The sequence below is a fragment of the Podarcis bocagei genome (assembly GCF_964188305.1).
Source record: "Podarcis bocagei genome assembly, chromosome: 13".
NCBI classification, from domain to species: Eukaryota; Metazoa; Chordata; class Lepidosauria; order Squamata; family Lacertidae; genus Podarcis; species Podarcis bocagei.
This window is the reverse complement of record NC_138138.1, coordinates 54,361,640-54,382,760: the sequence shown is the minus strand read 5'-3', so window position 1 is coordinate 54,382,760 and position 21,121 is coordinate 54,361,640. Positions and strand designations below refer to the sequence as shown.

The following is a 21,121-nucleotide window of genomic DNA, read 5'->3' as shown; positions in this document are numbered from 1 at the left end:
AATGTCGATCAGCTACTGGCCCCAGGAAGAGGCTGCCGCCCAGTTGCAAATGGTGGTACATTGCATTTTAGAGGGTTGGACTGGATGACCCTCGGGGTCCCTTCCCACTATACAATTCTATGATAATGCAGTAGTTTTAATGAACTTGCTGGTAACGTGACCCCCGTCCCCGGTCCCTTACAAATTACACACACATATTTTCATATTAAACTTGTTTTTTTTTATTGAGGTTGATTAACAAATGTGTTGGATTAACAGGGGGAGAGGGAGGAGGCCACAGCGCTGACCTGTGAACAGCAGAGGGGAGTAAATATGAACCAAGGAAATGGGCAGCGGGTGGGGTGGGGGCTAGTTTGTTACCTACCCCAGAAGACCCCCTTACCCTGAACAGCTCGTAGGTGGGGGATGCGCAGTTACCCAGCCTGGGAAGAAGGGCTTGAGGCGGGGGGTGGCGTGCTAGAGACTTTCTAGCTAGCTCCAAGGACAGAAGGGAGGCAGCGACAGCACTGGTTGCCAGGGAAAAGGTGGGGGGTGTCATTGAACATGATTGACAGGGATCAGAGCCCAGGTGGGATGAGGGCGAGGAGAGGAGCAAAAAAAAGAAGTGTGTCATTCGCCAGGCAGCCGCGAGCGGGTTTTTCCTCCCATTTCGGGGGGCAGAGTTCCGTGCCTTTGGCAGGAACACCGCTTGCCCCCCACTTCCAGATCTGGGGAGGGGGGGGCTTCTGTGCTCTAGAAGGGAAAGGGTTAAAGAAGGGAGTTTTAAGCAAGCTCAGCAACTAGAGCAGTGATCCCGCCGCCGCCGCCCCCCCACAAAAAAACCACATTTAATGGGTTAACCTCCAAAGCACAAGAAAGGATGCCGTCCCAAAAGAATTTACCGAATTGCCGCAACCATCACTATGCGGGGGCTGGGGGGGCGTCCGACGGCAGAGGGTGCCGTGCTTCCCCTTCCCACGTTGCCTCAACAGAAAACGCTCACGAGAACAAACACATTTGACAGGGTTAAGAGTGCGACTCTTCGCAATTCGCAACGGTAATTTTTTTTATAATTTTTGCTCAGTTTGTCATTGGGGGGGGGGAGGCAGCTCCCTCCTCAGCGCTGCCACCAATCTTAACAGAAAGCGTTAAAACTTGAGAGAGAGAAAAAATCAACAAGAGTCTCCTGCAATTTCCCCCCCTCCTTCTAGCCGTTTAAATATTATTCTTTTTTTCCTCTTCCTTTTTTTAAGTGCAAATTCTCAACTTCTCTTGCCAGAAAACAACTGTAGTGTCACTAGCACCTGAGAGAGGGGAGGGGGACTGGGAGGACGGGGGCGAGAGGGGGACCAAAACAAGTGAAATCATAACAAAAGGAATACAATTAAGCGTCCAGCTTTTCTGCTTTTAAAAAGACCACAAAAAAGTTTCTTTTCTTTTGTTTTAATTCAAAAGGGAGTGAGTGGGTGTGGGAGGGTTTTGCTTTTTTGTCCTTTTTTTGCTTTTTAGAGGAGGGGGGAAAGAAAAAAAAAAGAGAGATTTGGGTGGTTTGGAGCCAAATCTGACAGTCTGCGGGTTGCGATCCTCTCTGGTTCATAACAAGTTGAAACTGCTGCCCTGCAAGGTGGGAGAGAAAGAAGAGAAGTTGGTGACAGGGTTTGGTGACAGTGGCAGGAAGGTAAGAGACGACTCCTCTCCCATCTCTCGCAAAAGCCTTGCACGTTCCCCTTCCATCTCGAGCGAGCAGGACAGCATCCTTCCAATCTGGGTCTGCACTCACCTGTGCTTCCTTTATTTAGCCATGGCCTTGATAGCAACTGCAGCTTCCTCGGTCATTGCAGACAGTACGGTGATCTGAGGAGGGAGGAAGCAAGCAAGAATAAAGAGCTTAGAAGGGAAGGAGGACTCTTAAAGATAGGTAACCACTTGAAAGAAACAATTAGGCCTAGGATTAAAATGGAATTAAATTTACAAATAAGAAAATGTACGATAAGGAAAGTTATGTAATATGATTAGGACTGTGATATGGTGTCAGAGCTGCTCGAAGATCCTAGCTCACAGAGGATCACGCTAGCCAGCGATCATTAAGTAAAAGTCTTTATTGAGTTACAGTTTCCATTTTCAAGCTGCTGCGTGCAACTCTACGTCTAGTAGCTAGATCGGCGAAGCTCCGTCTGATTCTCCGCCCCTTGTGCACCAACTTAATATCCTAGCCCTGCTCCACCTTTTCCGCCTGACTGTTCTCCTCTGGGTCCCTCTGCCCCCCGGGGTTTCTTCCTTCCGGGATTCTTCTGACGCTGACCCGGACCCTTCTGCCTCCTTGCGCCGGGCTTTAGGACCTGGCTCCCTTTCCGGGCTGCTTACTGCGCCGCCTTCCTCTGCATTTGAACTTGGCGCGCGCGCCCAACCTTCCACTTTCCGCTTAACCGTTTCTTCGCTCCCCGATGGAGGTGTGGCCACTCCTGACTCATGCCCTCCCTCCTGTGGTGAGCTGCCAGCGCTTGCCCCCTGGCTCCCTTCCTCCTCCCTGCTCCCTGGCGGTGACGCTGGTCCCGATCTCCAACTGCTCTCCTCTGAGTCCCCTCTGGCTCTATCTTCCTGGGGTGCCCCCCTAAACTCCCCCCTTGCCCTGGCCACTGGTGCTCCTTTCTGTGAATCCTCTGATTCACTGGAAAGACTAGGAGATCTCGGGTCGTCGTCATCACTCATCTTTTCTTCTGCCTCCTCCCCTTCGCTCTCTGTTTCCTCCCTTGCCCTTGCCTCTGCTCCTAAACCCCTGACATCCGGTTTTTTGAAACACTGATATTGGAAACTGCTACATATAATTACTAAGAAATTCGGATGGAAGAGATTCCAGGAAGCCAAATACTATGTTTTTGAAGATGGATGGTACTTAATTTTAATTAATTAAGTGGCAATATGTTGTATGTATCTTTTTTATTTTTTCTCTTTTTTCTCCTATTTTTTGTTTGTCTTTATTATTATTAATCTCTTCTTTTTTATTATGTTTACCTACTGAAAATAATAAATATTATTTTTTTGGGGGGGGAAAGAGAGGGCTCTTGCCAATGGCCCCCTCTAGTCCACCACCCTGTTCTCACAGTGGCCAACCAGATGATCATTATGGGAAACCCACAAGCGGGATCCGGGTGCGAGAACAGCCCTCCCTCCTCCTGCGGTTCTCAGCAAGCGACGTTCAGAAGCATCGCTGCCTCCCGACTGTGGAAGCAGAGCCCAGCCGCCGTGAGGTCCTGCTAGCCCCAGACCAAGCATGATCCACAATGGGCATCGGGGTTCAGCTTGAGGACCTCCAGGCGAAGGGGAGAGCTCGCCAAAGCCGCCGGTATCGTACATAAGAAGCGGTTTTCTACTGAGTTACACCAGTCTGCCTAGCTCACGGGCACCTGTTCTAACTGGCAGCAACAGTTCTCCAGGGTTTCAGGCAGAGAAATATATAATAATAGTAATTTATTATTTATACACTGCCCATCTGGCTGAGTTTCCCCAGCCACTCTGGGCGGCTCCCAATTGAGTGTTAAAAACAATACAGCATTAAATATTAAAAACTTCCCTAAACAGGGCTGCCTTCAGATGTCTTTTAAAAATAGGATATCTGCTTATTTCCTTGACATCTGGAGGGAGGGCGTTCCACAGGGTGGGTGCCACCACCGAGAAGGCCCTTGGAGCTGGACCTCAGTGTCCGGGCTGAACGATGGGGGTGGAGACGCTCCTTCAGGTATACGGGAAAGGTCTTTTCCCACCTGAAGATGCCACTGGGACCTTCTGCAAGGGAAGCAGGTGCTCTGAGCTGCAGAGTGACTCCACGCCCTGCCACCTGAAGCAGCAGCAGGGAAGAAACCTGCTCTGTTTGCTGTCCAACACCCCACCGTGCAGCTGAGGACCAGCGCCCCGTTTTCCCTCCTCCTTCATTAGTCTATCTCCAATGTCCTCAAAGACACAGCAGCAGTGGGGCATTTTGCCTTATGCACACTCGGATCAATGCCAGGCCTGCTCTCTCGCCTTCTCCACTCCACCCGCAAGGAAATCTTCCCAGTTGGTGGCTGGGAACCCCAGGCAAGGCCGCCTACGGCCCTGGGCAGCTCAACTTTGCAACTTCCTCCCTAACAAAGCTTAATTTGTTCCCACTGTTGCTTATGTTACACTGGACGGGAAAACATGGTGCTTATAGAATTTTAAGGCTTATGGAATCATTTCTGCGTCTGGCTGGGATTGGAATTTGGTATTCTAACTTGTTTTTACCCTGCTTTTCAGTCATCACCATGCTTTGCCATCTCAGGCCTCTCTGGGTTAAGGAATGCTGCTGTTAAATACACCCCCCCCCAAACACACAAATCACTTGGGCCAAGGGAGGGAGGCCGGCAGCAGCAGCAGCAGCAGCAGCAGGCCTCTTCCCCTCCGGCCCCTGACGTGTTCTCTTACCAGGATTTCTTCGCCACAGTCATATTTCTGTTCAATCTCCTTGCCCAGGTCTCCCTCAGGAAGGCGTAGATCCTCCCGGACTTCCCCACTGTCCTGGAGCAGGGAGAGGTACCCATCCTGGATCCCAATAAGCTGGAGGAAAGGAAGGAGGGCAGAACAGTCAGCGCTGAGCTATCGGACCACCTTCCAGACTTAAAAAACTCACTGAAGTAGCACTTTGGCAACAGAAGGACGGGGCCTTTTCAGTGGTGGCTCCCTGCTTGCAGAATGCTCTCCCCAGGGAGGCTGGCCTGGAGCCATCATTCTGTACCTTCAGGCACCAGGCAAAAAAAATTCCTCTTTAACTGCCCATGTGGCCTTTTAGAGTGTTTGAGATATTTTAGTGAATTTCACTCTCCCCACAGGTCTTAATGCAAGCAGTTTTTTAAAGCTGCTTTGAGTTGCCATAGTGGAAAAGAAACTATTGATTTCAACAGACAATAATAACCTGTTCCTGTTCACCTTGGCATGGAAAGGAAGGAGTGTCTGTTCCTCCAGCTGCCTTGGCCTGCCACCTTTTTGAAACCACCCCAAGTTTGTAACAGCAGATGATTTGTCAGGGAACAATCCCACGCCAAGAGACAAAACTAACAGTCCCTGGGGCACATCCAGCAGTAGCAAGAATCATATATGAACGCTCAAAACTGAGGGAGAGGGTCCAAAACAGCTAAAAAGATTTCTCTGGAAGGGCAGAAGCCTGCCTCCATTGCCCACTGCAGCTGATGTGGGAGGGCCACTTTGCCTATCCTTGCTACAGCAGCCACCCCGCTAGCAGTCTACCCAGTTTGCAAGCCAGGCAGGCCATAGCGGGTGCACACCAACCCTCTACTTTCGGGATTCCCATCTCTGAAGGGGGGGTGAACCCCACCCAACTCCACCCACCTACCTGGAAGTCATTTCTCTTAATGTTGGGCACATCCATGTTGTGGGTGGAAGGGCAGATATCTTCATATTTTTTCCCGGTGAAGATGTCTATGCCAACAAGGTGCACCTACAGTGGGGGTGGAGAGGAAGACAGGATGTTAACGGGGACACATTAAAAAAAACAAACAGCACCCAGGTATTCCTGCAGGAGAAGGCCGGAGGAAACAGGCAAGGACCTTGTTCTGTCTCAGGAAGGGAGGCTCCGCCCTTCTCAATGATGCAGTCCCTCTCTCTATGGTAGGCAGACACAGATACAACCGCACCCAGTCTGGAACTGGGGGGCATGCTTTGGTCCATTGCAACCAGATCCCTTGGCACCCCACTGGCACCGTATCTGCCTCCGCTCGACCTGGACTTTCTGTGCCTTGCACACCAGTCTCCTTGTCAAGCTGCAAACTCCCTCAACAGCTAGGCCTCGCCTCCAGCTCTTTCCCTTTCCTTCCTTCCCTCTCTTTCTCCCTCTCTCCAGTTTCCAGATTAGAGTAGCAGTATGGTGTGGGTTATTTATACACTCAATACCTACCTTTTTTATTTTAAGAAACAAATAAATCAGGAATACCAACTGCCACGTTTTGCAATCTATTCTCCACTGGCCTTTCGCCTTTAACTTTTCGGGTTATCTAATTCAGAGGCTGAACTTTCACAAAGTTCAAAGCATTACTTTAACACCCCCTCCCTTTTTGGGGGTTTCTATTTCTAGTCCATCTAAGCCAGCCTTTCTCAACTTGTGGGTTCCCAGATGTTGTTGAACTACAACTTCCATCACCCCTAGCTAGCAAGGCCAGAGCTCAGGGATGATGGGAGTTGTAGTCCAACAACATCTGGGGACCCACAGGTTGAGAACCACTGACTGGGACAGGGGGAGATTCAAACAGGTACTAAAGTGATTATCCCAAAAAAGGTTGCCCCCAAGAACCTGATTAGCCCCAGACACCAAGAGGTCAGTCCAGGGAAACACGCCTTGCAACCTAAAGTGTCCAGGTGACATCCAGACCGTCTCCAGAATGCATCGCCTACAGGCGACTTAACAATGCCACTGACGTACAAAGAAAGCAGGTCTCTTGGCCCTTCACAGGAGAGGAGAATACAGCCTCAGTAGACAGACTGAGAAACTCTGGGTACTTTTGTACACCACTTAGCCAGGGTTCCTCAACACAGTGCCCTCCAGATGTCTGGGGCTACAACTACTTTTGCCAACAGAGCTCAAGAGATTAAACATGTATGTTGCCTTGCATTTTTGGCAAAAAAGCAGGCCTCTCAACACATTCTAAAGCAAGTCATTCCTTGAGGCTAAGGGCTGGAAAACGATCTCAGGAGATAGAGAAGCTAAATGGCAGCATGCCTCAGAGGTCAGGTGGCTGAAAGGTGACCAGCGCAGGCAACGGAGGAGAGAGCAGAAGAAGAGGAGGAGTTTGGATTTGATATCCCGCCTTTCACTCCCTTTAAGGAGTCTCAAAGCGGCTAACATTCTCCTTTCCCTTCCTCCCCCACAGCAAACACTCTGTGAGGTGAGTGGGGCTGAGAGACTTCAGAGAAGTGTGACTGGCCCAAGGTCACCCAGCAGCTGCATGTGGAGGAGCGGAGATGCGAACCTGGTTCCCCAGATTACGAGACTACCGCTCTAAACCACTACACCACACTGGCTCTCAATGCTTTGCAGACCCAAGAAGCCTCACACAACATTTCCATTCCACCTTGCACCTTACTTTTCAGCATTTCATATTGCAAACTGCCTTGAACTGACTGGAAGAAAGGCTGTTTATAAATGTAGACAATAATCTCAGCCAGGAAGGGCTGCATGCAATGGAGAAGAGAACAACAAGAGGTTCAAATTGTGCCAGGGCAGAAAGAGAGACAGACAGACACAGGGAGAGGAAGTAAAGAACTAACCCTCTGGCTCCAGGCTTATTGTCTAAGCCCAGCACCTTCTCCAGACCTGGTGCCCTCCTGGCATTTTTTTGCGCTATGTACCCCATCTTCTAAGGCAGTGACTTTTTCAGGTCACTGCCCCCTTGGTTCCACAAACTCACCCCCAGTGCCCCCTACCCTATAAAAAGCATTATTCGGAATAGCAGTTTGCACCACCCACTAAGGAAGATAATCACAATAAAATTTAAAACCAGAACAATTAATTGCACATTTATTCAAAATCCAACTTAAACTATTTAGCTTAATTCAACAAAACTGATTAATGTGATTCGGTAATACCAGCTTTTCAAAGTCAGGAGAGTCCATTACCCCTCCAGCAACCCCCTGCCTCTTAGTATCCCTCTGGGCTGGTACCGCTCACTTTGGGAACCAATGTACTAAGGCGAGGCAGCAAGGACCAGCTGTCAGAACCCATTCAATTTTGATGTTCCTCCTCCTTAAATGCCAGCTGATTTAACAAGCTTTGCCTGCTCATGAGCAACTGACCAGATGCACAACATAAAAGGCAAGCTGAAGGACTACAGTGAAAGTGCTACACAGGTCCAAGGTTTGAAATTAGCCAGGCACATTTTGCACCTGGCTATCGGCCACCAGTGACCAAGTGAAGATGGACGGTCTGTGTCACCATTAGGAGAAAGAGGTAGGGATTGGCCAATATATATGTGGACTGTGCCCGGATCAAGGGACTGCTGTTTTTTAAGTTCTCAGAGTTCTTAACTAGCTCAAGGTTTGTCATCTGAACCAGCCAGATGTTTAACTAAGAATCAATCACTGACAGTCCATCATTTGAAAAATGAGACTCGAGAACCGTCTTGCCTCAAAATGGCAGCTAGTCATTCTGCTTTGGTGGCTGTAACCTTGGTTTAAGGAGCAATTTGGTCCCTGGCTTATATATCTGAGTTTCTAACACTGCTACACGTGAACACGCACAAACTCCTGCTGGAATACCAAGCATAGGGTTGCCATATTTCAGAAAGTGAAAATCCAGACACAAAGGATGTTGAGGGTTTTTGGGTTTTTTTTGCCAAAGTTGTTGAGTTGTGACTATTTTTTAGGGGAAACGCCAAAAAAATCAACACATGGGCTGCCGTATGTCAGGGTTTCCCCACACATTTTAGTCAATTCTCGAAAATCCCACCGAGACACCATTTTCGATGGATGAATTCTGGCTATATCTGGAAAATTCCAGAAGTATGGCAGCCCTAGCCAAGCATGCAAATTCACGCCAAGAGCTGTCCCAAAAGAGGACCACGAAGGGAAACCAGCCGCCATGGGCGACGACGCACACTCACTTTGGCATGACCGTGCTTGCCGGTCTTGGAAGTGGACATCTCCACAATCTTGCAGGGACGCCCTTTGAGCACCACAAAGCCGTTCTTGCGGAGAGCGGAGCACTGCATGGGGAAGGTCGCGGAGGCCCCGGCATCGCCGGTCTCGAAGTCTAGGTCATCAGCCATGGTGGAACAGATGTTATGGAAACTGCTGGGGGCATTGGGGAGGGGGGAGGAGAGAAAGACAAGGAAGAATGGTTAGGCAAACTCATCGCCATCATCTTGCAAAATAAAAAGGCTTGGGTTGGTGCTGCCGATCCATTTAGCACGTTTAGCCCAGGACGATTTCTCATCTTTAGGCTGGAGTGAGTCAGGGTGGGGCAATGCCTGGCTAACCGCAGGCATGGATGAGGTAGGCGCAGTTCCCGTGATCACCCTGTGCATGTATAGAATTCGGCATCGAACGGTGCTCACAGCAGGGATCCATAAAAAGTAGGTACAGATTGATTTCCGGAGGATGAGGCAACAATGGCTACTGACCCTGACAGCTTGGCTCTGCCTCCAAAGTTAGGAAGCAGCAAAGCTTCTCAATACCAGTCACTGGATATGCAGGGAAGAGAATGCATTGCTTTGCGCTCTGTCTTGCTTGCGGACTTCCCACTGGGGAATCTACTTGGTCACTGCAAGAAAAGAATTGCTGGGCTACAAGGGTCCTCTTTCGGCCTTATTCCAGCTGCAGGCTCTTCGGATGCCCTCGCTGGAAAATGTCTAAAACTTAAGTATAGGGTCAAGGATTTCTGGTTGCTTAGCTATGCTAACAAAGTGACTCGCACCCCTGAATTAAGGTTTCTGAAGGCTCACGGCAACCAGGAATGGATTTTTGTGTGGCAGGGCTGTGAGCTCAGTTCAGTTCCAAGACTTGGAACAAATTCCTGGGCTCAGAATTCTAACTCTTTTTTTAAAGATTTTTTCTTTTGCACCCAGCTCTAATTGGCAGATTTCTAGGTTCTCTTCAGAAGAAACAGTTCCTGAAGTTGGCCTACATCAAAGAATATCGCAGCCCAAGAACCACACCTTCCTCTTAATCAGGAGAGGAACTACACGGCCACTGCCTCTGAAGTGTCACGGAAGAAGCACTCAGGTCACATTCAGCTACCAAGGCTTATACACAAAGCCCCTAACGCCCCCCAAAATAAAAATCTTTCATGGCAAAAACTCTGAACTGTTTTTTGAGTCGACAAAATATCCAGTGGCAATGAATTCCACAGGTTAACCACTTGCCATGTAAAACACTTTAGCTTGTCAATATCACCCCGGCCAAGTCGTTTCATTAGATGAGCCAGTTCTCAGTTAACAGCGCTCTGGGCAAGAGGAGAAGTGCAGGCTGATAGCTGCTCTCTAGTTATAAGCATGGCCATAAGGCTCCACGCTTAAGTCACCGACAGCTTATGTGAGAAGGCGAGGAAGCACTTGCATGCCTGCAGTCTTAGGCATACAAACACACGCCTCAGCATGAGAACCAAGGCGGTACGGCCGACAGGATTAAGGGAGTCCAAAAATCCAGCTGTCTAGCTCTGCAAAGGGGGGAGTTTGCACTCCAGGAAGTCCAGAGCTCTGCTTGCAATCTCTGCGTGCCAAGAGGAAGCTGCCATGGCAGCAGCGGCGGAACTAATCCAGAGTTTCCAGTGTTGTGCAAGGTGGGCACCTAAGAATCTAATGCCTGCTCATGGGAATTTGACATTTTTCCAGCACTGCGCGCAACCAAGTCAATTCTCACCTGTGACAAGGGCATAGCTGCCTTGCAATAGCCCTGTTTCTGTGCTGCTCATGTGTAGTGCATTGGGGGGTTTGTGTGGGAGCAGGGCCATGCTTTTGGTCCCCCCCCCCAAAATCACACCAGCTTCGTTCACCAATTTCTCTTTCCACGTTGCCTTCTGTAAAGGAACCCTTGATGCCTGAGCTGCTGGTTGTGTTTAAGACTTCTGCACAACTCGGCGCCCCAACTGCACGGATGTCGCCCATTAATTCAAGCATGTGGAATGCGCAACTGCTGAAATAAGCTGGTGTGATGTCCGGGGCAGGGGCCCCACTCCCAAGCAAATTCCAAAACTGCCCGGGCACACATACCTTTTGGCCTGGGCAGCCACAAGTTATTTTGGCAAAGGTTCAGCCGGGGGGGGGGGGAGGGAGAGAGAGAGAGCAATGGAAGTGACCAGCTTCTGTGCCTTGACAGTAAAACTACACCAGATTATGAGCATCACACTCTGGAAGAAGTGCTGCCCCCTAAACTAATGCTGAGCCAAAGGCAGAGATGAGGGAAAGCGAGAAAGGCCACCTGCCTTGGAGAAAAATCAAAGCTGCCTGTTTATCCTCCCCAGCCCCACTTCGAAACTTACCTGGACTAGTTGTTTAGTGCATTTTTATGGAAATTTAGCATACCTTAAAAGAAAGAAATCAAAAGCGACAGAAGTATTTAGAGTCTGAAGGTGTTCTGCTACCCTTTCCCTAATGCAAGTCATTACAAAATCAAGGGTTTAAGATCTTGGGATGCAAAGTAATTTAGGGCTGGGGTGGGGAGAGGGGAAGAGAAAGCTTTATTTGAGAAAAAGACCATTTGTGTTCTCAGTATAATGAAAAAGCTTCACTTGTTGAGGCTTGCAAGTGAGACCCTTAAGCCCCAAGGACTCTGATGAGCAGTAAGTCTATTCCGGAGTTTTGCCTTCTATTTAAAAACAAATAAAACTCACAGCAATGGCTTCAGCATGCAGATGCCCACCCACCAGGTTTAAAAGGTCCTGAGTAGATACTCCAGGTAGAGCTCAGCAACACACATTAACATCCCAATCCCTGCCAAGGAGAAGGACCCCTCAGCAACTATGGAAAGGACTGAGGCGCGCACACACTCCCCCCCTCAGCTGCCAAGTCTCCCCAAATTTACCAACTCGCACTCTGGAGATGCCTCTCAGCGGGCCACGAGATCCCTGACAAAGGCCAGGCCTCGCCTCATTTCGTGCAGGCACATGGCTCCCAAGTCGTCTGGAACCCTCCCCATCTTACATCAGAGCTGGAAAAACTAGATTGAATTCTTGAGGAGGTGCTGCAGGCTCGCCCTAGCGTTAAGACAAAGCGGAGCAGAGGCGGTGGCGGCTGCAGCCACAGCTGCTCCGCTCAGCTACTACATGGCCGCCTGGCACTCCCTCCCAGGCCGGGAGGAGCATGTCGGTTCATTTACCCTCTCCAGAGATCTGCTGAGCTTGTTTTAGTTCCAGCCGCCGCCACCCCACCTCCTCCTCATCCAAAAACCGCTTCTGACCCGTGCTACGCTCCGATAATTGAATAGGACAACTGTTAACTGCAACAGCTTAAGCGGCATGACATGCCCCTTTGCAGGCGGCAACGGGGTGCGCCTGCGAGGTCACCACGTGCTTCCGATTTTTGTCTGCCGCCGCCACCGTGAGGAGCAGTGGGAAAGAGGGAGGGAGCTGCAGAGAAAGGCAGGAAGTTTTAGCCCAAGTGATCAGGCAGAGAGGCCCTCCGTGCCACATGTTTGGAGGGAGACTCCCTCTCTTCCTGCCAACACCAAGCATGATTCAGCTAAGCTGCCACTGCAGAGAGCGCCACACGTGGCCAATGAAAGGGGAAAAGGGGGGGAGGGAAGGATTACCACAGCATTTGGATGGAAGAAATGCCCTTTACATTTACGGGCAGTGCCTCTGCACCCCCCTCCCTCCCCCATTGCAGAGCTACCTTAAGATTCCATGGGGAAACATCCCCATCAAAATATGGGAGATTCAGTTACTGCATTTCCCATGTAAGGGCCAAATTCCTAGCAATTCTTGCCATACGGTTCCAGTCACCAAGCACAGATTCAGCGGCAAGACAGCTGCTGCAGGAAAGGCCTCTTTCAGTCACAGTCATTCACACCCAGCCCAGGGTCCCCGTTACTCAATGGAAGCCCAGTCGCTGCCCACACCTCTGCCATCCTCAAGGGGATCAGAAGCCATGCCCAGAGGGGAAAGGAGGTGCTGTGGTGAATGGGATCCCAGCCCCCACACCAGGGAAGCAGGAGATAGCACCAGTAAGGCTGGTATTGCAAAGGGACATGCAGCTTCGTACCACCTTTCTGCCTCTCCTTGCATGGGAACAAGTTTGGAAGTTGCAACCCTGGACTCAACTCCCTGCCTCCCCTGCTTTCCAGGCAGCTTGGCCTGCTACTTGAAAGTCTTCAAGCCATGCCAAAACCACCTGGGGAGACCAACCAAGCTCCATCCCTCCCGGCCAGGAGAGGATCTTCCCCCTCCCAACTTCTTAACCATAAATGAGTTTGCCTACTTTCTCCAACAAAACTGCAAAGATGGAGGAATGGTTCATGGGATTCAGGAGCTTTAAAATGCATTAGCTATACTCTCATGCATTCAGTAATATATTTATTTTATATATATTTATATATATATTTATACTTTGGAGCTATGCCGCCAATCTTCACTCTCTCATCACCTACAAGAGGAGGGGGGGAATTCATCACAACAGCTCCCTCCTCAACCTACGCTAACTTTCTCCGTGGCCTTTTAAATGGTGGGGTATTTTTGTTACTATGGCATGTATTTTTGTGCTTTTATACTGTAAACTGCCCTGTGATCCTCAGGTGAAGGGTGGTATAGAAATCTGATAAATTTAAAAATATATCCCGGGTTCCATACTTAAAGGCCCAAACTTCAGTGTCAGGGGGTTTCTCCACCCCTCTGTCAGTTCCTGCAGGGCTACTCTCCTCAGTTTGGAGCCCTAAACTGAGAGGGGCAAGGGGGTGAAGACACCGCCAGCTACTCTTTCATGTGTGTACCCAAAGGGTAGCCATATGCACCAACCACTCCAAAGCTCACTCCCCAAGGAACCAGCCCACCAGGAATACCAGACAGCATGTCTATGAGATTCCCAACTGCCATCTTCCTGCCCCAGCACTGATCCTCCAAACCAGACCTTCAACCCCACTCCAGCTGGAAGTCAGTCCTTTCTGCTAACCTGGTGCAGTTTCTCAACCCACTCAGGCACCACTCCCTTCCTTCATCAAGCCCTAACTGGGACCAGCCCTTCCCTGAGGGTGGGGAATCATCTAATTCTTCCCCCAACAGCTAACCTGAAGCCCCTTCCACTGCCTTACCTAGTGCAATGCTCCCCAATCAAAATATATTAAAAAATAGCACCTTAGAGACCAAGTAAGTTTGTTCTTGGTATAAGCTTTCGTGTGCATGCACACCTCTGTGGGCAATTCCAGCTCTACCAAAACCTTACTTCGATACCTACCAGCCGTCTCCCTAAGCCGTAAACTGGGGCAGAGCTGGTGACCCTAAGCAAAATGTCAATTCTCTGGGGGAGAAACGCCCTCCAGCTCTATTTCTTGCAGAGCAGCCCTTAGAGGGATATTCCCACCACACCCATCTCCTACCTTCCCAAGTTCAGCTGAGGACAAGCCTCCCCTTGCAGAGTGCGGGAACCTCAGCGCCCCTTCCCCTCCCCTAAAGGCAGCCCTGACCCCCTTGTTGAAACAGATCCCACCCCCACCCGTGTCCTCAAAGGCCTTCTTTCCCACAGTACCAAAGCCAGCAGGGCGTAAAGCCCCTACAGCAGGGAGTGGACTTCATATAGGAGCCACACACCCTTCCCCAAAGAAAACCACCCTTCTTTCTTTCAACTGCCGATCAGCCCTCACTCCAAAACCAATGCCTTCTGGTGCAGGACCCCAAAACGTAACCCTGTGCAATTGCAGGAGGCGACCCCCCCCCTCAAAGGCCACTGGCCCTTCCCTGATCCCTCCCCAAATCAAAGGGCCCTTCCTTTTAATGTTGAATAGGTAGTATTTTAATATTTTGTTGGAAGCCACCCAGAGTGGCTGGGGAAACTCAGCCAGATGGGCGGGGTATAATTAAATTATTATTATTATTATTATTATTATTATTATTATTATTATTATTATTATTATTATTATTATTCCTTCGCGCCAGTCCCAACGCAAGAGCTAAAGGAGCCCCCAAACCTCAAGTTATACAGCCCACCCGCAAACCCCGATTACCAGGAGGCTAACGCCCCCCCCGTATTTTTCTTTAAAAGGTCTTAGGGAGCCCCCCCGTGTGAAAAAGCAACACCAGGCCTCATCCTGTCCCAATGCGAAGCCCTTCCCTCCCCCAATGGGAACCCCTTTACACACACAGTGTAACCCAGAGGAGACCCAGTCCAAGGTAGGCCTCGGCCGGGCCTGACTCGCCGCCGTCTCTCCCCCCCCCCTCCCTCCTCTCCCGCTCCGTGAGTCAGCCCAGCAGAGGGGCCCGGCCTGGCCTCCCAAGCGCAGGCCTCGGCCTCGCCGCCGCCGCCTCCTCCTCCTGCACGCGACACGGGGGGCGCCAGGCTCTCCTCCCCCCCCTCACGTCTCCCCCCCCCCGCTCTCTCTCTGAGGAGAATGAGGGGGGAGGGGAGGGTGCGCGCGGCGCCTCGTTCCGTGAGGGGGGAAAGGGAGCCACGCGGCTGAGGTGGCGCCGGTCGGTGAGGCTTCCCCTTCCCTTCCCTTCCCTTCCCCTCCCCCCCCCTCATTCCGCGCCGCGCCGCAACGGCTGCCGCCGCCGCGTGCGCGCGCGCACACACGGGACAGCCCCGCGCACACACACACACTCCCGCGCGCACCAAACTCACCCGCCCGCGAGCTCAACCGCCGCCGCCGCCGCTGCCTGCTGCAACCCAGCCCGCAGTGCGCACGCGCACTTATCGCCTCCTCTCGCCCTTTCCCCCCTCCCTCCCGCCTCTTCTCGCGCTGTCGCTTTTTTTTCTCTCCCCTCTCTCCTTTTGCCGCACGCGCACTGGGAGGAAACGCTCCAAAAAAAAAAGCGAAGGCGGCCGCAATGGGTGGGAGGGAAGAAAGGAAGGGGGGGAGGAAAGGAGGCGGAGCCTCGTCTCCCGACGCTGTATTGCGCCTGCGCTGTGGGTAGGCGCCGGGGCGCCGGAGCGGCTCTGAGCGTGCGCGTCTAAGGGGCGAAGGAGGCTGCGCATGCTCACGAGGCGACTGGCGGTGTGGGGTTCTGCTGCGCATGTTCATTTGGGAGTGGGGAAAGAACCACAACTAGGAAACGTCCGGCTTCATCGTTTGGGACTGAGCTTATGCAGCGCGCAAGCGCACAGAAACTGAGTTCCTCCTTCCCCCCATTTGTTTTCCATTGCGCATGCGCCAGTAGTCCTTGCCCGTCTGGTTTGAGTTGCGCCTGAAATCCCAATGAGACTTGCTTCCCTACCGAGGAAATGTTTGTAGATGCGCATGCGCGTCTGCTCCGCATGGGTTCCGGCCGACTCTCCTGCGCTCGCTTGCCGAAACTCTCAGACCATAGAGTGCGCGAGGGGGAGCAGAGCGGCACGCCGGAGCCCTTTGGCCTTTCTTAGCCTCCCACGCGGTCTTCGGCAGCCATCTTGGCCGAGAGGTTGCCCGCCATGGTTACCAAGGCAACCGCGGGTTGCAACCATTCAAACGTGCCCGAATAAAGCCATTCTAAAAGGTGGAGAAATAAATAAAAGAGCGAAAACTTCATATCGGCCACCCGCCATTCCCAACAACCAGAGCTCCCTGTTTAATAACATTGTAATTTGGTTAGGATAACTATGCTATGCTTTCCTTCAGTGAAATTGTCATTTGCAAGGTCTGAGGCCGTAACTCACATTTGCCATCTTTTTTCTCGCTTAAGTTATTTTTATTGATTATGGATTGGTAATTCTTTATTGTAGCTGATAAGTGTGAACTGCTTAACTATGATTTGCTGATGTCTAATTTTACTGTTTACTATTAGATTCTGCTGAATTGTTGAATGTTGCTTTGATACAAGCTATTTATTTTAAAAGTTACTGTGACTTTTATATTGGATCAGATTGTTACTGTTACTGTTTGATGTTTTATTATGTTTTTGTGTTGGAAGCTGCCCAGAGTGCCTTGAGCAACCCAGCCAGATTTGCGGGGTATAAATAAATAAATAAATAAATATTATTATTATTAATTTTCTAGTTTCATCACTTTGATCCTTTTGACTGAGTTTCCTGATCCTGATACAGTGGTGCCCCGCAAGACGAATGCCTCGCAAGACGAAAAACTCACTAGACGAAAGGGTTTTGCGGTTTTTGAGCTGCTTCGCAAGACGAATTTCCCTATGGGCTTGCTTCGCAAGACGAAAACGTCTTGCAAGTTTGTTTCCTTTTTCTTAACACCGTTAATACAGTTGCGACTTGACTTCGAGGAGCAACTCATAGAACGCGGTGTGGTAGCCTTTTTTTAGGTTTTGGGTGATTTTTGAAGCTTTTCCAAAACTTTTCCGACACCGTGCTTCGCAAGACGAAAAATTCGCTAGACAAAAAAACTCGCGGAATGAATTAATTTCGTCTTGTGAGGCACCACTGTAGTTTCCATTTATTCCCGCAGTCTTCAGAATGAGGGACATCAGAAGCTGCTTGCAGATAGCTGTGTGGTAACAAAGTAAACATCAGCCATTCCTTTAGGGTTCCTGAAATCAGCTCCCACCCTCTGCTCCCCATTCATTCTCCCATTCCTAGAGAACAGGAGCCAGGAGGAGCCAGCAGCAGCACCCCATGGTGTAGCAAGAAACCCCCCCCCCAATCATTCAGTTTGTACAAACTTCACGTACACTCACACACTACATACGCTACGCTTCTGTTATAAATTCATAGAAAATCAACCATACATCGGATTTGCACTGTTCCACTTTTATTTTACTCCATGAAGGAAGGACTACAAAACGGGGAAGGTTTGATACAGGGCAGCCATAATCCCTTCACCATCCCAGCACATCCACAGGAGCCCTGCCCAGTTGCTATGTCAACCCTGATGGTCCTAGACAGAAGACCATCAAGATCACAAAGAACTTGTCAAAATAAAAAAATTCCTTCCAGTAGCACCTTAAAGACTGATACGGAAGGGGGGGCATGTCTTCTTCACCTCCTTCTTCGCTACAATATATCCATTTATTTCCAGTTGTCAATGTCAAAAGGGACTAAAATCTATAAAATTCATAGAAAACCAACGTGCCAATTTGCTCAATTTCTCTAGGACCCCATGACACCTCCCCTGTCCTCCATAATCCCTCAAGCAAGGTGTCAAGACCCTAATCCTGTCAAATCACTCTGCCAAGCCTTTCCTCCGGGCAATGCCAGGTGACAGACTATGCATACATTGACCATTGTCTTCTCAGGATGTGCTTATCTGCGCATATCTCCAGCTCTCTGCATATTCCCCCCTCCCTCCCCCATATCTCCAGCTCTCTGCATATTCCCCCCTCCCTCCCCCATATCTCCAGCTCTCTGCATATTCCCCCCTCCCTCCTCCATATGGTGTAACCCAACCTCTTCCTAATGTATTCGTGATGTAATCTGTGTAACCCAACGTCTTCTTAATGTATTCATGATGTAACTGGGATGTATTTTGCACTGTATTCTGGGATATGGAGGGAAATTTCAAAAGTTCATGTCACCCCTTTCTCGCGGTTCAATCTCGCCTTGAACCTGTTGCGCAATAAACTTGGATCTTCTGCAGTTTGCTCCTGTCTCCGGCTGAGCTCATTTTCCTCCGCAGGGACCCGTGGACCTAGTCCGACGAGCTGGCTGGCAGAATAGCCCCGCACCCAGATTTTACCATAACAAGACCAACTAAGTTAGTTCTTGGTATGAGCTTTCGTGTGCAAGCACACTTCTTCTGAAGTGTGCATGCACACGAAAGCTCATACCAAGAACTAACTTGGTTGGTCTTTAAGGTGCTACTGGAAGGAATTTTTTTATTTTGACTATGGCAGACCAACACGGCTACCTATCTGTAACAAAGAACTTGCATATGGGAGTGGATTCAGCACGGACTGGAACAAAGGACAATAATCAGCTCTTCCCTCTGGGGGAAGGAAACTGCAAACTCCCCTCTGTCACCTGGAAAGTACTCATGGGGAGGGGGAAAGGGGGAACCAGCCAGGTGACAGGACACTCAGGTTATCACCACAACCCCTCCCTCAATCCCTCCTTTCTGTGATGTATGTATGATGTTTCTGGGGGTGGTCTTGATCTGCAGGGTGGCAATTTCAAAAGTCTTTATAAGACCTTGCACAGCATTTTTCTGGGTCCTTCCTCTCTCCTGCAAGTGAGGGGAGCACCCTGTTGCAACAGTTCAATAAAGGCCAAGCCTACAGGCTGCTGTTTTGCTGCAAATTATCCTGGTTGGTGTCTTTGTTTTTGTCCAAGGGAGCCCTCGGATTTTTCCGTTAACAATGGAAATTCTTCCAATGGCTCCCCTCTCTGTTGCTCTCTCCGGACTCTTGCACCAACCACCAAATACCCACTTCACATACCAAAGCATGGGTAGGCAAACTAAGGCCTGGGGACCGGGTCTGGCCCAATTGCCTTCTAAATTTGGCCCACAGACAGTCCAGGAATCAGCATGTTTTTACATGAGTAGAATGTGTGCTTTTATTTCAAATGCATCTCTGGGTTATTTGTGGGGGCTGCCTGGTGTTTTTACATGAGTAGAATGTGTGCTTTTATTTAAAATGCATCTCGGGGTTATTTGTGGGGCGTAGAAATTCGTTCATTCCCCCCCCCCCCATATAGTCTGGCCCCCCACAAGGTCTGAGGGACAGTGGACTGGCCCCCTGCTGAAAAAGCTGGCTGACCCCTCTGCCAAAGCCTCATGTTTCGCCCTCCTGCCTGTATCTGACTCCACCATTAAGTCTCTTTTGCCTCGCTACCCCTTAGAGAGGGAACTGCCACTCAAACTGCCTCCACGTCAGGAATGTGTATACCTGTGAAGAGATCCAAGATTTAGAACCTCAAAGCCAAAGTGAGAGCATTTGGGTCAAAATTAAGGGAGAGAAGAATAACAGAGACCTCATTGTGGGAGTTTACTATAGATCCCCAAGCCAAACGGAGGACATAGATGATGCCTTCCTGGAACAGATGGCCAAGCATGCAAAAGGAAGGGAGATAGTAGTAATGGGGGACTTCAATTACCCGGATATTTGTTGGATGTCAAACTCAGCCAAGAGCATAAGGTCAAACAGATTCCTCACTGGCCTTGCAGACAACTTCCTTGTCCAGAAAGTGGGAGAAGCAACAAGAGGAACAGCCATTTTAGATCTGGTCCTAACCAATGTTGATGACCTGGTTAGTGGGGTAGAAGTGGAAGGATCATTAGGCGCGAGTGATCATGCTCTTCTGAAGTTTACTATACAGCGGAAAGGAGCAGCCAAGCATACTAGGACTCAATTTCTTGACTTTAAGAAAGCCGACTTCAAAAAACTTAGGGAAGTGCTGGGTGAGATCCCATGGACAGTAATACTAAAAGGAAAGGGAGTTCATGATGGCTGGGAGTTTGTTAAGAGGGAGATAGTAAAAGCACAACGTCAGGCAATACCAATGAGACGGAAACATGGAAGGTGCTTAAAGAAGCCAGGGTGGCTATCTAAAGAACTTTTAACTGAGTTAAGATTAAAAAAGGATGTGTACAAAAAATGGAAAAGGGGGGAAACCACCAAAGAGGAATTCAAACAAATAGCCAGCACGTGTAGACACAAAGTCAGAAAAGCTAAAGCACAGAATGAACTCAGGCTGGCTAGAGAGGTTAAAAGCAACAAAAAAGGCTTTTATGGGTATGTTCGTAGCAAAAGGAAGAACAAAGAAACAGTGGGGTCACTCAGAGGAGAAGATGGTGAAATGCAAACAGGGGACACAGAAAAGGCTGAACTCCTCAATGCCTTCTTTGCCTCAGTCTTCTCCGATAAAGAAAACAATGCCCGACCTGAAGAATTTGGAGCAAATGATTCAGCAAAGGAAACACAGCCCAGAATAACTAAGGAGATAGTACAAGAATACTTGGCTAGTTTAGATGTATTCAAGTCTCCAGGGCCAGATGAACTGCATCCAAGAGTATTAAAAGAACTGGCAGATGTGATCTCAGAACCACTGGCAGTCATCTTTGAGAATTCCTGGAGAACAGGCGAAGTCCCGGCAGACTGGAGGAGGGCAAATGTTGTCCCTATTTTCAAAAAGGGGAAAAGAGAGGACCCAAATAATTATCGCCCAGTCAGTCTGACATCAATACCAGGGAAGATTCTGGAGCAGATCATTAAGCAAACAGTCTGTGAGCACCTAGAAAGGAATGCTGTGATCACCAATAGTCAGCATGGATTTCTGAAAAATAAGTCATGTCAGACTAACCTGATCTCATTTTTTGACAGAATTACAAGCCTGGTAGATGAAGGGAACGCAGTGGATGTAGCCTACCTTGATTTCAGCAAGGCATTTGACAAGGTGCCCCATGATATTCTTGTAAAGAAGCTGGTAAAATGCGGTCTTGACTATGCTACCACTCAGTGGATTTGTAACTGGCTGACTGACCGAACCCAAAGGGTTCTCATCAATGGTTCCTCTTCATCCTGGAGAAGAGTGACTAGTGGGGTGCCACAGGGTTCTGTCTTGGGCCCGGTCTTATTCAACATCTTTATCAACGACTTGGATGATGG

The 21,121-nt window shown here is 49.6% G+C and overlaps 1 protein-coding gene across 2 annotated transcripts; it reads right to left on the bottom strand.

Moving 5' to 3' along the window:
• Window positions 1-197: 197 nt before the first annotated feature.
• EIF5A (eukaryotic translation initiation factor 5A) lies at window positions 198-15,410 on the bottom strand. 2 transcript variants are annotated; one of them, XM_081168250.1, is made up of 6 exons: window positions 15,264-15,410; window positions 8,604-8,790; window positions 5,345-5,449; window positions 4,420-4,551; window positions 1,760-1,833; window positions 198-1,596 (listed from the first exon to the last, which is right to left on the bottom strand). In XM_081168250.1, exons 2-5 carry the CDS (start codon window positions 8,766-8,768, stop codon window positions 1,771-1,773), a joined length of 465 nt encoding a protein of 154 aa, XP_081024376.1. In that variant the 5' UTR covers window positions 8,769-8,790; window positions 15,264-15,410; the 3' UTR covers window positions 198-1,596; window positions 1,760-1,770. The 2 variants fall into 2 exon arrangements, with proteins under 2 accessions (XP_081024376.1, XP_081024377.1); XM_081168251.1 differs by having other exon boundaries at window positions 8,604-8,793; window positions 15,264-15,387.
• Window positions 15,411-21,121: the final 5,711 nt, after the last annotated feature.

Coding starts and splice junctions, on each gene's coding strand:
- EIF5A (XM_081168250.1), bottom strand. CDS start 8,768: ATGGCTGATGACCTAGACTTCGAGACCGGCGATGCCGGGGCCTCCGCG. Junction 4,552..5,344: donor TTAAGAGAAATGACTTCCAG/GTAGGTGGGTGG, acceptor CCTTTCCTCCAG/CTTATTGGGATCCAGGATGG. Junction 1,834..4,419: donor ACTGTGGCGAAGAAATCCTG/GTAAGAGAACAC, acceptor CTCCCTCCTCAG/ATCACCGTACTGTCTGCAAT.